General features: G+C 37.0%; 1 protein-coding gene across 11 annotated transcripts in view; it reads right to left on the reverse strand.

Annotated features, from left to right (window-relative positions):
* Positions 1-16535, reverse strand: part of UIMC1 (ubiquitin interaction motif containing 1) — a 70274-nt gene that overhangs the window by 35184 nt on the left and 18555 nt on the right. For all 11 annotated transcript variants that reach the window (XM_045576782.1, XM_036425263.2, XM_045576783.1 and 8 more), the window contains 5 exons: positions 15110-15234; positions 14315-14420; positions 13237-13976; positions 5468-5532; positions 3051-3127 (listed from right to left, as the gene is read on the reverse strand). In XM_045576782.1, the coding sequence (XP_045432738.1) occupies positions 3051-3127; positions 5468-5532; positions 13237-13976; positions 14315-14420; positions 15110-15234 (1113 nt within the window). The remainder of the gene's footprint in view (positions 1-3050; positions 3128-5467; positions 5533-13236; positions 13977-14314; positions 14421-15109; positions 15235-16535) is intronic.

Genomic DNA, 16535 nt, shown 5'->3' on the forward strand with positions numbered 1-16535 from the left:
TGGAATCCTGGACCAAGGGGTCTGAGGTGGGGCTGGGAAACCTCCACAGCCAAGATATCCCTCCTGATTTTAAACTGCCACATGTGGGTGTGGGACCAGCCAGTTCCTTGATTGGCCTTGTGTCTCTCTGTCCCTCCTACCAGTCTCTGTGGCTTCTTAATTCCCTAGTTGTAGGGGCTTTCATTCAGCTAGAATAACTGCTTATTGCTTGCACTACAGTAAAAATAAAATGTCTTTACCTAAGCTTTCTATAAATGGCTGAAATGTTCAACTGTAAAGACAATGTAGCTTTAGAAATAAACAATGCTAGTGTCATGCACATTGTGGACATAAAGCTATAAATTTGCTTCTTCAACAAAGTGAGTAACTCTAAAAGGACGTCATAATTTTCAATATAAAAACTAATAGAAATTTATAAAATGAAATAGATAAGATGGATTACTATACCCAAACTGTGTTTCACTCATTTATAACAAAGTTTTCAGACAATTTAAATGCACAGATTTTAAATTATATATTTAGAATTGTGTGTGTGTGTGTGTGTGTGTGTGTGTGTTCAGCCACTCAGGAGTCCAGTTCCATGAAGGAGTTAATACTTTCTTAGCAAAAGGAACAAGTTATGAAAACCTTTTGTGATCTACTTTAGAAGTGGTTGTGTCAGCAAAAAGCTGGATTTAATTAACAGACTAGTGATAACAGTCATGATCTAAAAGTTATCTAACCTCAGTCATAAAGGGCTTGCTTTTTCCTCTCTTATTTACTAGGGCTTTCAAGATTATTGTATTAGGCCGAAACCGGTTTGGCTCAGTGGTAGAGCGTCGGTCTGCGGACTAAAGGGTCCTGGGTTCGATTCCGGTCAAGGGCATGTACGTTGGCTGTGGGCACATCCCCGGGTAGGGGATGTGCGGGAGGCGGCTGGTCGATGTTTCTCTCTCATCGACGTTTCTGGCTCTCTATCTCCCTCCATTCCTCTCTGTAAAAAATCAATAAAATATATTAAAAAAAAAAAAAAAAAAAGATTATTGTATTAGGCCCTAGCCAGTTCGGCTCAGTGGTTGGACATCAACCCCTAAACCAGGAAATCAGGGTTTGATTCCAGGTCAATCCCCAGTACAGGGTGTGCAGGAGGCAGCTGATCGATGATTCTCTCTCATCACTGATGTTCTCTCTCTCCCTCTCCCTTCCTCTCTCTAAAATGAAAAACAATAAAACAAACAAACAAAATGTTTAAAAAAAAAAAAAAAGATTATTGTATTTGCAATACAATTCTCCTTCAAGATCCCAGGGTGGCTTCATATGCCATCATACTAAACAGACAGTCTGACTCTGAGCAGAATGGCATAAGGGAGAAGTCCCAGACAGAAAGGGGGATAAAGCTTTCTTTCACAAAGATAGCACAGCATTTCTAAGTGTTCTTGCCAAAACTGGAGCACAAGATAGTGGAGTTTCTTAGTAGGCAATAATCCAACTACATTTCAAACAAAGAAACCACTTTCAATAAAAAACCAACATAGAGCCTGGCCAGTGTTGCTAGTTGGTTAGTGTTGCCCCAGGCACCAAGAAGTCCTCCATTCAATTCCTAGTCAGGGCACATGCCTGGATTACAGGATCAATTCCCACTAGGGGCATGCAGGAGTAGTCGATTAATATTTCTATCGATGTTTCTCTCTCTCTCTCTCTCTCTCTCTCTCTCTCTCTCTCTCTGTCTCTCTCTCTAAAATCAATAAAAATATATATTTTAAAAACCTAACATATTTAAACTTTAAAATAAGTAAAGAAGTCCTGACCGGTTTGGCTCAGTGGATAGAGCGTTGGCCTGAGGAATGAAAGGTCCCAGGTTTGATTCCAGTCAAGGGCATGTACCTTGGTTGCAGGCACATTGGTGTGCAGGAGGCAGCTGATCAATGTTTCTCTCTCATCGATGTTTCTAACTCTGTCCCTCTCCCTTCCTCTCTGTAAAAAATCAACAAAATATATATAAAAATTTAATTAAGTTAAGAAAGTCCCTTAATGATATGTGCCAAATGTTTAAAAATGTTTACTTAATAGTTTTCTTTTTCTTATTTCTTTCAAGTTTTTCCCCACAAAAACTCAAACTTATTTTATATTAGCCTTTCTGACTCTGTCAGGTTAAATAAGACCTAGGAGAAAACTAGGTATGATTTATAATATTTGTATAATATTTGCTACTCAAAAGTATAAACATTAATAGACAGTAACTCAATCTCACATGAAGTAGGTTACTGATAAAAATAATGGGCCCCACATTTAAGAAAAGCCAAAAATAATAATAAAAGCTAAAACAAATTGCTTAGAAAATAGTTGTTCATATCACAAAATAATTCTTCACAGTACATACTGTTCAACCCAAGAGTTCTCTTAGACCATAGGTACCTTAGTTCATCTAAAATTATTTATATATCAAAATCTATGCTGTGCACTTTTTAATGAACAGCTTTTATACCTAAAGCAAGGTCCACATGTCTTTGCATCTCTATAATTAACAAAACCAAAGTATAGAACTTAACCAGGTTAAGTGTCTTGTCTGAGATTAAAATGTAAGTCAGTGATAGAAGTATGCAAGAAAATTCAATTTTTTTATTCCCCATGCAATAATATCCTGTGGGGTGGCAACATAAAACTAACTAGTAAAAGCCTCAGAAAATTTTGCTCAATGACAGGCAGATTTAAGAACAGCCCAACTTTGAGAATCCATAAACCAAAACATAAAGTCCTCTAGGCTCTGAATGTACAATTAAGTGGTATTCCTGATGCTTTGCTGCCATCTCTGATGAGGCTAGTCAGCAAACAAGACAAACAAGCCATGTTAATTTCAAAACTCACATATCTTTGGGAAAAGGTTGAGTGAGAATCAGAGCCATTATTCATGAGAAAAAACAGTATATATATATGTGTATGTGTGTGGTGATACACACACACATCAATCACACATAAACCTCCTGGGAGTGGGATGGAAAAGTCAGACAAATTAATAGGCACAAAGATCGCTAGGGATCAGAAAGTCAGTAAAACCACAGTGGGATACTTACCAGGACACACAGTGATTTCCTCTGCAGGACTCTCTGGCATAAGGACTAAGCTTCTCTTACTAGTCAAAGCAGCAATGCTGAAAAAGAACCAAACCTCAAGTGAATTGCCAATAAAATAAGTCAGAACACAGCACCTAAAGCAATGGTGAATCATTCACAAAGCCACCGGTTATCTGATACCTGCTGTCCAATACTAAAAAAAAAAAAAAGCACAACAGGGAAGCAAGAAATCAGTAGTGAAAACTCCAGGCCAGAAATAGAGGAAACAAACATGCTTATTACTTTGGTTCCAGTGAAATCTCTAAATGAAAAGTATACCCTTTTGGAGTCTTCACAAAGAAAGGTTGAAGGGTAAGGACTATCTATGAAGATCACAGAAGACAAAAACTCCATTCCAATAAAAGGATGTCAAAGGTGTTTCAGAGTCTCCATCTCAGCCTTCTGAAGGCTAGAGATTTGTAAGCTAGTAAGAGAAAATATGAAGATTCTCCTGACAACACACTTGCAGTTAAATTTCAACTTTATCTCAAGATGTGGCTTTATAGACAACAAAAATAAGATACAATTCCTAACTCCACAGAAGTTGAAAATCTCTTCTGAGAAAAACATAATTATGAATGGCTCCCCTCATCTGACCTTCTGGTTTCCCTGCCTGTTCATGGAGTGCAATCTCTTCCTGACACAGAACACATGGCTAAGAGATCTGAGCTAGCCCCCTCATGTTCCATAGAGCTTTACGATTAGTTTGATCAAGTATACAAGAGGACACAAATCCTCACATCAACCACAGAGAAAAGAAAATAACCACCACTGATTTGTGATAAATAACTAAACCTTGATAGAAAACCACAAGTGATTTATTTCTCTAAATAAAGTATTTCATACCATTTGTTATAAACCCAAACCAGATACAGTTTACTCTGCATGTAACATTAGGACTCTATTCAAAGGGTCCATCACAAAACAATTTGCTGACATTTATAAAATGGACTAATCAATTTAAAGTCAAACCACATTGCCTGCAGTTCCAACTCTCTCCTGGTGACAAAGCGTATAATCATTTATTAAAACCTACATCTGCTCTGCACAAGGCTCACTACAACAAAACAGAGAGGCCTGTAGGAAGCAGAACTCCAGTTAAAACCACTTCCAAAACTGTCTTAGCAGGAGAATCAAACCAAAGCCATATTCTTCAGCTCAAGAAGAAATACCTAGTATGTACTATTAACCAAAAACCTAAGAACACCAACTAAATTACAGCAAATAGCAACTGGGTCTCAACTTCCACATAGGAGATGAAGTCATCACCAAAGGTCAACAACCAAATAAAGGAAAAAGTAATTGGAAGCCTGATCCAATTTATAATCAATCCATTACTATATATTAAAGTGAGAAGACCTAAGAAAGTAGCCCTATCAATCAACCAGTAAGAATAATTAAGGAGGTAATACAAATATTACCATTTAAGGGAAAGATGAAATATAACCAACAAAAAGTGGCATAGGTTAGGGAGAGAGATACAGTTTCTGTGTGGCCTGAATAATATGAAGGCTTCAAAAAGGAGGTAAGTCGTAAGAGTAGATTTAAAAGATGTATACGGCTCAGTGTTTGAGAGTCGACTTTTGAACCAGGTCACAGTTCAATTCCCGATCAGGGCACATGCCTGGCTTGATCCTCAGGAGGGGGCATGCAGGAGGGAGCCGATCAATGATTCTCATCATTGATGTTTTTCTCTCTCCCTCTCCCTTCCTCTCTGAAATTAATTTAAAAAAAAAATACTTTTTAGCCGAAACCGGTTTGGCTCAGTGGATAGAGTGTTGGCCTGCAAACTGAAAGGTCCCAGGTTCAATTCCGGTCAAGGGCATGTACCTTGGTTGCAGGCACATCCCCAGGGGGGAGGTGCAGGAGGCAGCTGATTGATGTTTCTAATTTTCTATCCCTCTCCCTTCCTCTCTGAAAAAAATATTTTTTTAAAATACTTTTTTAAAAATGTATATGGTTTAGATATGCAGATAAGTAAACATACTTGTAAGCAGAGGAAACAAAGGGGAGAGGAAGACTAGAAGGAACATAAAGAAATCAGTTTAGAGCCTTCATATTGGCTTGGGAAGGTAGTGTAGCTAGTTAAGAGAGTAGAGGGATATAACCATTTTTCAGAAACAGTGTAAATGGGATTTGTACCAGATGGCTGGATTGGACAAGAAAACCAACAACAAAAAAATCCCTAAGATTTCTTCAACCAAATATTCTAAGCTTCTATGAGATGTATATAGGCAACAAAGATTTCTCCTAGTCTATGCTTATAAAAGAGCTAAAAGATCCCTAGCAAGCTGTCCCCCAAGTCTTACTCATGTGGTTCAGCTCTCTTATTCTGGCATCAACAGAGGAGAATTCAGACCCGTAACATATAATCTTACCTTTGTGGGGCAGGGTCAGAGTTTCCTTCTTCAGAAGTTTCCTCAGCAAATAGACCTTGGGAAGACTGCAAAGAAATACATAACATCCTAAATATACAGGTACAGATGAACTAGTTTCTCTTCCTATAAAACATACACACACACACACACACACACACACACACACACACCTCATTGTTCAACATTATCACTCAGCAGTTAACAATAACATATTACATTGTCAGTAAGTGTCAGCCAAAGGAACATATCTTGTGGAGACAAAAGACTGAAATTTAAATTATGGGTGAATCACCTGTTAACTCTGTAATCTTGAGTAAGTCACATCTGACTTAGTTTCTTTATCTTTTAATCTATATACTAGTGTCCCGGTGCACTGATTCATGCACATTGAAAGGAAATTAATTAGAAGAAATATTTTAATATCGCTATTTGCCCTTTCTCAAGAGTCAATCATATTCCCAGTCGTATTGATATTTACTGCTGTGTTGCTGACAATTACTTGAAAGAGAAGTTGGGGTGCTTCGGTGGGCTTGAAAAAGTTAGCTAAATCAGAAAGCAGAACATGGTGGTCAGTACATGTCATAGCTACTGGTCGAATGGTCAGAAGGACACTTAGCCTTTTATTTTATTTTTTTTTAACTGATTTCAGAGAAGAAAGAAGAAGAGGTAGGAACATCAATGATAAGAGAATTATTTATCAGCTGCCTCCCGCATGCCCCCTTCTGTGAACCAAGCCTGCAACTGGGGCATGTACCCTGACTGGGAATCAAATCAAAACATGACCACCTGGTTCACAGGTTGATGCTCAATCACTGAGCAACACTGGCCTGGCTGTTTCCTCATCTTAAAATAATATTAACAATTGCCTAGTCCTAGCTGGTTTGGCTCAGTGGACAGAGCACTGGCCTGTGGACTGAAGAGTCCCAGGCTTGATTCTGGTCAAGGGCACATGCCTGAGTTGCGGGCTTGATCCCCAGTAGGGCGCATGCAGGAGGCAGCTGATCAATGATTCTCTCTCATCATTGATGTTTCTGTCTTTCCCTATCCCTTCCTCTGGTGAAATCAATAACAATATATTTAAAAAACGACTGCCTCACAGAGTGCTATGAGAATTAAACAAGATATGTGATGCACTTTGTAAATACAAGACATAAATAATGGTGAGTCAAATTATGATTTCAGTAAAGCAGTTACGTATAAAGCTTTTGTTGTGGGAAGAGGAGATTTAGAGAAAAATCCAGTTTTCAGTGGAAATAGAGAGTTGGGAAAAATATTGCAATCCATGAAAAACGTCTCTCTGGACACAACAGACATAACACAGAGCATTCCAAAAGGAAGGTTATAAATATTCCTTTTACTAGAAATCTGCCACTATGGTTTTGGAATCTGGCTACAAGGATATCTTTTAAGAAATATAATAGCCTTAGCCAATTTGGCTCAGTGGATAGAGCGTTGGCCTGTGGACTAAAGGGTCCTGGGATCAATTCCAGTCAAGGGCAGTCACTTTCATCGCGTGCTCATCTCCGGCCCAGGACCTGGTCAGCGCTCGTGTGGGAGACAATCAATCGATGTGTTTCTCTCACATCAATGTTTCTCTGTCCCTTTCTCTTCACTCTCTATAAAAATTAATGGAAAAATATCCTTGGGTGAGGATTAACAAAATAAATAAATTAAAATAAAAGATATATTTTTAAATGAAGTATAACAGACAAATACTGGATAAGAAAAAGACTATTTTCTTTGATTAATGGTAGTTGTTGCAAATGTCTACTCATTAAATATAGGTGCACAGAAGAGCACAGAAAAAGCAGCTATTGCCAACTTAGGTGGGTTTCTGAAGAAGTGTCCCTAACTGTACGGCTTCTTCCAATAGATGTAAAACTATTGGCTGAAGTTTAGAGGGTCTCATACAGGGTATAAATAACCTAAACAAGTTTAGCCATCTCTTTACTACCCAGGAAAATGAAGAAATATACTAAAAAACAGGAATCCCTTCAGTCTAAGGGAAGATAAAGCTGTGATCAGAAATGTAGCCATTATGAAAAATAAAGGTTGAACAAAGCTGTCAGAAGTACTAAAATACAATTGTAATAAATATGTCACATATTTGTTTGAGTTCAGTAGAGAAAAACCAGTTTCATTCCTGAAACCTCAAAAAAGGTAAATATTGCCCAGTCGATTTGGTTCAGTGGATACAGCATTGGTCTGTAGACCTAAGGATCCCGGGTTCAATTCCCGTCAAGGGCACATGCCTGGGTTGTGGACTTGACCCTCAGTAGGGGACGTGCAAAAGGCAACCAATCAATGGTTCTCTCTCATCATTGATGTTTCTCTCTCTCTTTTTCTCCCTTCCTCTCTAAAAGCAATTTTAAAAAAAATGCTTTTTTAAAAGGATTAATACTGACACCTAGTGTCCATTTAATAGAATTTTACCTTCTTAGAATGATTTGACTAAGCCTTGGGCTTCAGAAGCAATCAAAGCACTTAGAAGTTATAAGATACCTCCACTTCTGCCTTAGGTTAAAGCATCTCTACCTTTGCCAGAGTAAGTTTTTTTTTAAATATATTGTGCACCTATTTATGCCAGGCCTATGATAATCACTAACATGCATTATCTCCTTTAGTCCTAACAAGAAACTTCTGAGGAAATTAATTATTTTAGAAATGAGGAAAATGCAATTTGAGAGGTTAAGTAATTTGCCCAAAATCACAGACTTGGGTCAAAAATGAAACTTGGACCTGTCTAACTCCAAAATCCATGCTCTAACCAGTACTGTTAATATTGTTTACTCAAATGATCTTCTTACCATTCATTTCATCATATCCCAAGAATGTCTTCATTTCAATAAACCATTTTTAATTTCTAAACTTATACCTCAATAGCAATAATTTGAAGAAAGGGGTAAAGTGAGGCTCTTCCAGAATATGAAAACAATACAGTAAAATAAGCAAACAAAATGCAATTAAAACACCCAAATTTAATCAAGGTGGACAGGAAAGCATGATAGCAATATAACTTTAACTAAGGAAACTGTGGTCTAATCAAGACAGCTCTCTGCCTGAAGAAATAAGTTAATGGGAAAAGGATAGTTTACCAAAATATTTACAAAAGAAAGATTCAAAGATCTAGATTCAAGCAGTGCCATTAACACCATGGCCTGAGAAGTGAAAGTGAATGGACATATCATCTGGTCACCATAAAAATATCCTCTGTTGTCAGGCACTGGTAGTATATCAAGTCTTTCCCTAGACTAGTTGAATCATCTCTTAAAATTTCCATTTTCTGATTACTATTTCAGGTTTCCATATACCTCATCCTAGAAAGAGATACAATAGATGATAGACCTGAGAATTCCAGTCACTAAAAATGTCTCTCTTCCATAATAAATTAACAAACTGTCATTTGGTGCTCATGTCAAATAGAAGTTTGGTTAGTCAAGTCAGTTCTCATACCCACATACAATGTGATCATTTTTGGAAAACAAATTCCAGTCTCTGAACTGAAAAAATTAAAATCAGACATTGAAAAATAATGAACACATTAATATACTACCCTCTACTTCCCTGCTGAACAGTTATCAAAATAATCACTCCATCTTCATTAACAATTTCCCAATTATCTCAGTGATGTCAGAAACCAGTTAACATCTGATTTTAAAGCTTTTATAGCCTTCATATAGAGTAAGCAATCTGCCTCAGGGTGAATATTTTTCTGAATCCCTATTTCTGGGACTATTTTGCTATCTCTATCAACCAAGTAGTCTCAAATGTGAACAACTCCAGCAAAATAAAAATCAATAGAAAATATTTAACAAAAATATAAATTCTTTCTACCACAGTTCCTAAAAGCCAAAGACCAAGACAAGAGGTGAAATTATTTAACACTTTCATTATTTGCCTATATAATTAGTAAGTTTATTGTTGTTTATTTCTTAAAGATACTATTCTATGTTGGCAAGGCTGCAGTGAAGTAGGTATTCTGATACACAGCTGGATGGAGGGAGTATAAATTTGAGCAGACTTTCTGAAAAGCAATCTGGTAACAAATAACAAACCTTTTTATTTATAACTCTTTAATCCAACATTTTTCTGGTTCCCTATCCCTAAAGACACTAATTTTAAGTAAAGAAAATATTTATATTATATTTAGAAAGATGTTTATCACAATCAAAATATCCAGCAATAGAAAAATAGTTTAAAAATTCATAAGCCAGCCGAAACCAATTTGGCTCAGTAGATAGTGTCAGCCTGCAAACTGAAAGGTCCCAGGTTTGATGATTCCAGTCAAGGGCATATACCTTGGTTGCGAGCACATCCCCAGTAGGGGGTGTGCAGGAGGCAGCTGATTGATGTTTCTCTTTCACCAATGTTTCTCTCTATCCCTCTCCCTTCCTCTCTGTAAAAAATCAATAAAATATATTTTTAAAAATAAATAAAAATTCATAAGCCAGAATGTTAATCATTAAAAATGGAAATCTATCATTTTAACATAAGAAAATGTTTACATGTTAACTTTAAAACACAAAAATTATACAGAAAAGAAGAAGGAATACATCACTAGATGATAGGATTATGGAGGCTTTCAGCCTTATTCTAAAAATTTTTGAACATTTTTCAATAGTTCTAAATGATCTCTAAAATTAATGTTAATGACTGCACTGGACACTCACTAGATTGTCTACCTGGTCTCTTTTCACTGAAGACTGCCCCTCACCCCAACCACTGCATTATAGCATCATAGCCATTTGTTCAATGTGACACATACCCACTTCAGGCCACAGCCAACTGTTCTGGTGAGAGCTATTAACGTCAAATGGGCCATAAGTTCCTTTCTTAGAAATATGAAATTGAACTGGGAGAAAGTAAATCTCCTGTAATCTGTATTTAAGTTTGAGAGCTATGTAGGATCAGTATTTTCCATCTACCATGTGAAAGATAGAAGAAAAGGAAGACAGTCTGTGGGGGACGGGGGAGAATGAAGTAGATACAATATAGCATTGAGATACATAAAATTAGATGATTTTCTAGACTCAGTATCTTCTCCAGACTGGTTACGATCCTCTTTTAAAATTTATGAGGTACCATGTTTCCTTATGATAAAGTCTTCTTCTTAATTAAGATAGCTTGATTTTACTTGTTATAACCAAATAGTATCAATTAATATTTGTAGTATTTTGAGGCCTGTTCATGAAGTAAAAGAACTTCAATCTATTAAGGCTACCCACTAAAGTCTGACCACGTCCATGCTATTCCAAAGACACTGTTTCAAACTTAGAACTTGACAAGTCTATGCTCTAGAACTCTGGCCCCTAAAATCTTTCAAGCTAACAACTTGAGTTACAATAAATCATTGCAGAGTTAGTTTATTGTTTTAAGGGGAAACATCTCTACATTGCAAAAAAACTAAAAACAAAACATGTTATTATAAACATTACCTTTCATTTGAAAAAGAGTCAAATCACTAGGAGTACTGTTAGGAAAAAATGCTTTTTCTTCACATACAGCAATTTTCCCATAATGAGGATGAAGAGAATGCTAGGCAATAATGATTCCCAGAAGGTAGTCTCAGTGAATGACCCTCTAGTCCCTTAGAGAGAACTACCATTTACCGAATATACTAGGTACTTTAGACAATTCACTTTATTTTTTTTATTTTTTTTAATATATTTTATTGATTTTTTATTTTATTTTATTGATTTTTAACAAAGAGAAAGGGAGAAAGATAGAGAGCTAGAAACGTCCGATGAGAGAAACATCGACCGGCTGCCTCTTGCACACCCCCTACCGGGGATGTGCCCGCAACCAAGGCACATGCCCTTGACGGGAATAGAACCTGGGACCTTTCAGTCCGCAGACCGAAGTTCTACCATTGAGCCAAACTGGCTTTGGCTAGACAATTCACTTAAATCATTAAACTACTGACTTGCTATTCCCATGTTACAGATGTAAAAAACAGATTCAGAGGGTTAAGTGGTTTGCTCAAAGGTACACAGTTACTAAAACAAAAAAGTAAAAATTCAAACTTCAAGTCCATACTCTGTGCACTGGGCTATGAAATTTCTCATAGCGATCATTTCTAGAACCCTTATCATAAGAGACAGAGCAAAAAGGGTAACAGCAAAACAAAACTGAAAACAGAAATAGCAACAAGGGCCGGGACCAGTTTGGCTCAATGGATAGAGCATCGGCTCAGGGTCCCGGGTTCGATTCCGGTCGGGGGCATGTACCTTGGTTGCGGGCATATCCCTAGTAGGGGGTGTGCAAGAGGCAGCTGATCGATGACTCTCTCTCATCGATGTTTCTGACTCTCTGTCTCTCTCCCTTCCTCTCTGAACAAAATCAATAAAATATATTAAAAAAAGAAAAAAGAAAAAAGAAGTAGCAACAAGGAACAGTATAGTCATAAAACAAAATACTCTTTCTATTTATAGTGTATAAAAAAATCATATAACTGCTTTTATAATATTCAGAGAACAAAACTGAATATAAGGTTTTATACAATCTAGGTATGTCAGAAAAAAACTAAAAAGGCAACCGAAACATCCCCAAACAAGGGATCGTTTTCAGTAAATTATTAAAAATTACCACAAGCAAACTTGGAAATCGACCATAATGGGGTGTGAGGAGGAATAAACTGTAAAATTACATGTACTTCATGTGATCCTAATACATAAAGAGTGCCTACAAACCACTAAGGAAAAAAATGGTCAAAAAGAAAAAAGAAAAGGAAATTCAAATGAGTCTCAACTACACACATAGTAAGAAAAATAAAAATTACAACTGCATTGAGATAATATTTTTCATCTCTCAGATTAACAAAGATCAAGAGGTCTGATAATACTGTATTGGTATGAATATGGGGAAGTTTGTACTCATACATTGCAGTGAGTGTAAATTTATACAACCCCTATCAATAAGCAATTTTACAATAGCTAACAAAACTGTAAATACATATATATATTTTTTTTTTTGACCCACCAATTATTTCTACAACAATAAGTCATAAAGGTTGATCCAGGGAGGAAACTGGTTGGCTGGGGATAGGGACAGAAGACAGTTTATTTTTATCTTTTTAAATTTTGAGCCATGTGAACACTGTTACCCATTCAAAAACTAAACTTTTTAAAAATAATGTAAATTTTAAAACACAAAAAATAAATTATGGTCCATTCATATTATAAAATGTTTTTCAGTATAGTTAATAAATAAAAGACCTAAGATAAACTATTAAGTGGGGAAGGAAAAGGAACAAAGTTTATACAGAAGGATTTCCATTTTGTTGAAAAAATAAACAGAAAAGATATTTTTGTATGCACAGAAATGATGATTGCCTCTAGGTGCTGGGATTATGGATAACTTTTTCTTCTTTACACTCTTTTGTCGTTTCCTAATTTCCTATAATGGGCATGTGTTTCATTAAAAGTAAAGAGGGGATGCCGAGACCGGTTTGGCTCAGTGGATGGAGCGTTGGTCTTCGGGCTGAGGGGTCCCAGGTTCAATTCCGGTCAAGGGCATGTACATTGGTTGCGGGCACATCCCCGGTGGGGGGGGGTGCAGGCGGCAGCTGATCGATGTCTCTCTCTCATCGATGTTTCTAGCTCTCTATCCCTCTCCCTCTCTGTAAAAAATCAATAAAATATATTTTTTTAAAAATAAAAGAGGGGGGAAAGAGAAAAAAAAATAAAGGGGGAAAACACAAAAAGCATAGCTAAAATCTTTATTTAAACTGTGAATAAATCATCCTTAATCATAGTATCACTGACCCTTACCTGACCATGACTGGTTGCTGATTCTTCCTTCAACAAAAGTTTCTCTTTCAAGCTTTTAATTGGACTTTCTTGGAAATCCTTGGTTTCTGAGTGCCAGACAGATGCCCTAGACTCTTGCCTCTCCTCCTCTTTGTCTTCATCTGCCATATCTTCTGAGATGCCTTCATTTTTTTCACTAGCCTGATTTCCTTGGCCACATTCATTCTGGATCAGAGAAGGAGGTCTAGGTAACACTGGTTCCCCAAATCCTTTTTTTTTTAAGAGCTGCCTCTGAGCCATTTTCAGGCTCTTTTGATAAACCTCCAACTGGCAGAGAATGACCTTGGTATATTGGTTAGGGTCTATTCCAGCTGGGCAAAATGGAATACCCCAGAAGTAGTGCACAGTGCCCCCACTGTTCTGGATACCTTTGGCATCTGCTGAGGCAGGCAGAAAGTGCCTAGATATGTCCCCCCTACCCTGGGCAGCTTCGTGAAAATCACATCCTCTCCCAGTACTTTCCTGTGGCTTCCCACACTGTGTGTGCTCAGCCAAGTGGCCAGTGCATCTGTCAAAACATTTAACGTTCTCATTCTCAACCACTGGCTGGCTTGACTGGTCCCAGCTTCCTGAGCTGCCAGAGACCGGCTCCTCTTCAGTGTTTTCAGTGTGGTCCCAAGGCTCCTCTCTTTTCTCAGCCTCGTTTCCCTGACTGACATGTGAGCCTTTAAACAGTGATGGAGGTACCAGCTGCCATATGCCTGTAGGTATTTGAGAAAAAGTAGGGCTAAGGACAAACTGTTTTTAATTAAGAGGGCTTGGTAAGTTCTCACTTACCAAGAACTACATAATGTGGGTAAAAGAGGCTCTTCTTTGGGTTTAATCAACCGTTGGCTTTTCCTTGGGTTTAACCAACTGTTGGCTTTTCCTTGGAGATAAAAGTATGCTAGATATTAGTGAGATCTCAACTACTTTCTGATTTAACCTCTTTAATACCACCAAAGAAATTTAGGGAATTTCAGTATATCTACTTTCAGTATGAGATCCCTGTAATATGGTTATATTTGATGAGTACAAGGAGCAGAACAGGGAGACATGCCTTCAGTGGTCGCAGAGTCTCTGGTTTTCTCTTGGTGGGATTGTGAAGATGGCCCAACGGCCAGAGCTTGAGATCTGGTAGCAGGAGCATCAGAAGGCCGGCAGCTCTGAAACAAGGAATCCCAAACCAGACCAAGTTTATTATTAAAATGGCTACACATGAAGGGTCACAGCAACAACAAAAAGGGGAGGCCACTGTCGCTAACAGAGTCTCCTTTTTAAAATGTAGATGCACAATTCAAATGAATTCCACAATTCATACTGAATGCTTACTATGTGCAAAGTACTATCCTAGGTCCTAAACCCTTTCCTAATATAGAGAAGTAGATGGCATAAATGGCTCAGGACCTGCCACTGGTACATATCCAATTTCAATTACACTTATTCAAATCACAATTTAATAATATTTGAAACATTTTAAAACTACCCATTCTTTCTCTCTGTAACCCACAGCTAGCTCTCATTCTCTTTGTTCTCTCCACAAAACAGGGGAGGTAAGTACTTTTGGTTCCTTGTTAATAGGTAATTCTTTTCAGGAGCTGCCAACCACTTTGGTTCTCCTAAGCCATGGACTGAAAATCTGTCAGATGGAAGAAAACTCTTTCATATAGAATTAGCAAAACACTTCAAATTAGGTTTATCAACAATTCAACATGGACTTTAAAATTTGTGGGAATATTTATTACTTGAAAATCCTATGCACTACTACAGCTAGTATCTAATGCAACCATAACACTGTAGATGAAAAAGTATCGCTTATCAATCCTCACAAACTTTTTCAGCATAGCATGCTTACATTTAGGCTTTCTGCAATGGCTTTCCTCAAGAGCTCCTCTTCTTCCTCCTCCTGGCTGTTCACTTCCCTAGCTTCCTGCTCACTCATTTTGAGAGCCAGAGCAAACTGTTCTTCTTCTGTCATTTCTGTAGAAGGGCAGGGAAAAAGAGGGGAGGGATACCACAAACAATGAATAAGCATGGAGGCAAAGAATAGAATTATTAAACTTTTCAAGTGAAAACACTACAGACCATGTAATACAATTTTATAATCTTATAAATGAGGAAAGTCCCCAAAAGTAAGATATTGGCCAAGGTCAGCAGCAGAAGTTACAAGAATTCTGAATTAACTAGACTGTGAGCTCCCATGAAGGCAGTTTTTGCCTATTTTGTTCACTGTTATATCTCCAGCATACAAGGGTAGGCAAAAGGTTTATAGTTGTGAGTACGTGAAACAGTTTATTCTTGTATTACTTACTTACTATTATTGTATTATTTTTTATTATTAATCTACTTTTGTCCACCTCTGTACAAAAAAGAATACCTAGCAACTGGTAGATACTCAAATTTTTGGTGAATGAATAAACAGAGGAACAGGCTTCCAGGACTTTTTGCTACCTACCAATCACACTGCTTTATGCTTGACATTTAACCAGAATAATTTACTCAATTAGAATCCTCTTGATGGGACCATTTACCCATTAGAAAAGACTTTCCAAAGTGACGAGAATGTGATCTCCAAACATCATTTCCTATTAAAAGCAACTGGGGTAGAAATGGGTGATTCAAAGTCTGTAGCTAGAAATGTAGAAGATGAGCTGAAGTATCTGTCATATCTGTGAACAAGGAAGCTATAAAATACTACCAGGGTCATATCAAAAAACTTTTACGAGCCAGAGTAAAAAGGTTCTCGCTGGCCAAAACTAGAACAACCAGTTGGGGGTGGCATGTAGGAGGCAACCAATCAATAATTTTCTCTCATCATTGATATTTTTATATTTCTCTCCCTTTCTCTCTGAAATCAATAAAAATATATTTAAAATAATAATCATAGTTAAATTATGTGTTATTATATATTATTTAAAGAAACTCAAAACTTCAATTTCAATTATTGAACTCAATCATTTTATGTATATTTCACTGGCAACACAGAGCCACATAACTTGACAAAGCCACCATTAAAAATTTACTTTAACCACTCAGAATTAAATCAGAATTAAAAGGACACTCTCATTTACTAGTTACTATCTGTTATTTTCAAATGTTCTAAGACTAAAGTTCAATAAACACTGCTGTTTACTAAAACGTTTTACCTTACCTCTCTACTAGATAAAAACTCAACCAGAAAAAGAAAAAGAAAAAAATTATAATCACACCTGGGAGCATGCTCCCTTAAGGAAAATGTCAGCAAGTTTCAACCTTATCAGCATTAAATATTACCTTATCAA

The sequence above is a fragment of the Pipistrellus kuhlii genome, unplaced genomic scaffold (genome assembly GCF_014108245.1).
Source record: "Pipistrellus kuhlii isolate mPipKuh1 unplaced genomic scaffold, mPipKuh1.p scaffold_m20_p_8, whole genome shotgun sequence".
Taxonomy (NCBI): Eukaryota; Metazoa; Chordata; class Mammalia; order Chiroptera; family Vespertilionidae; genus Pipistrellus; species Pipistrellus kuhlii.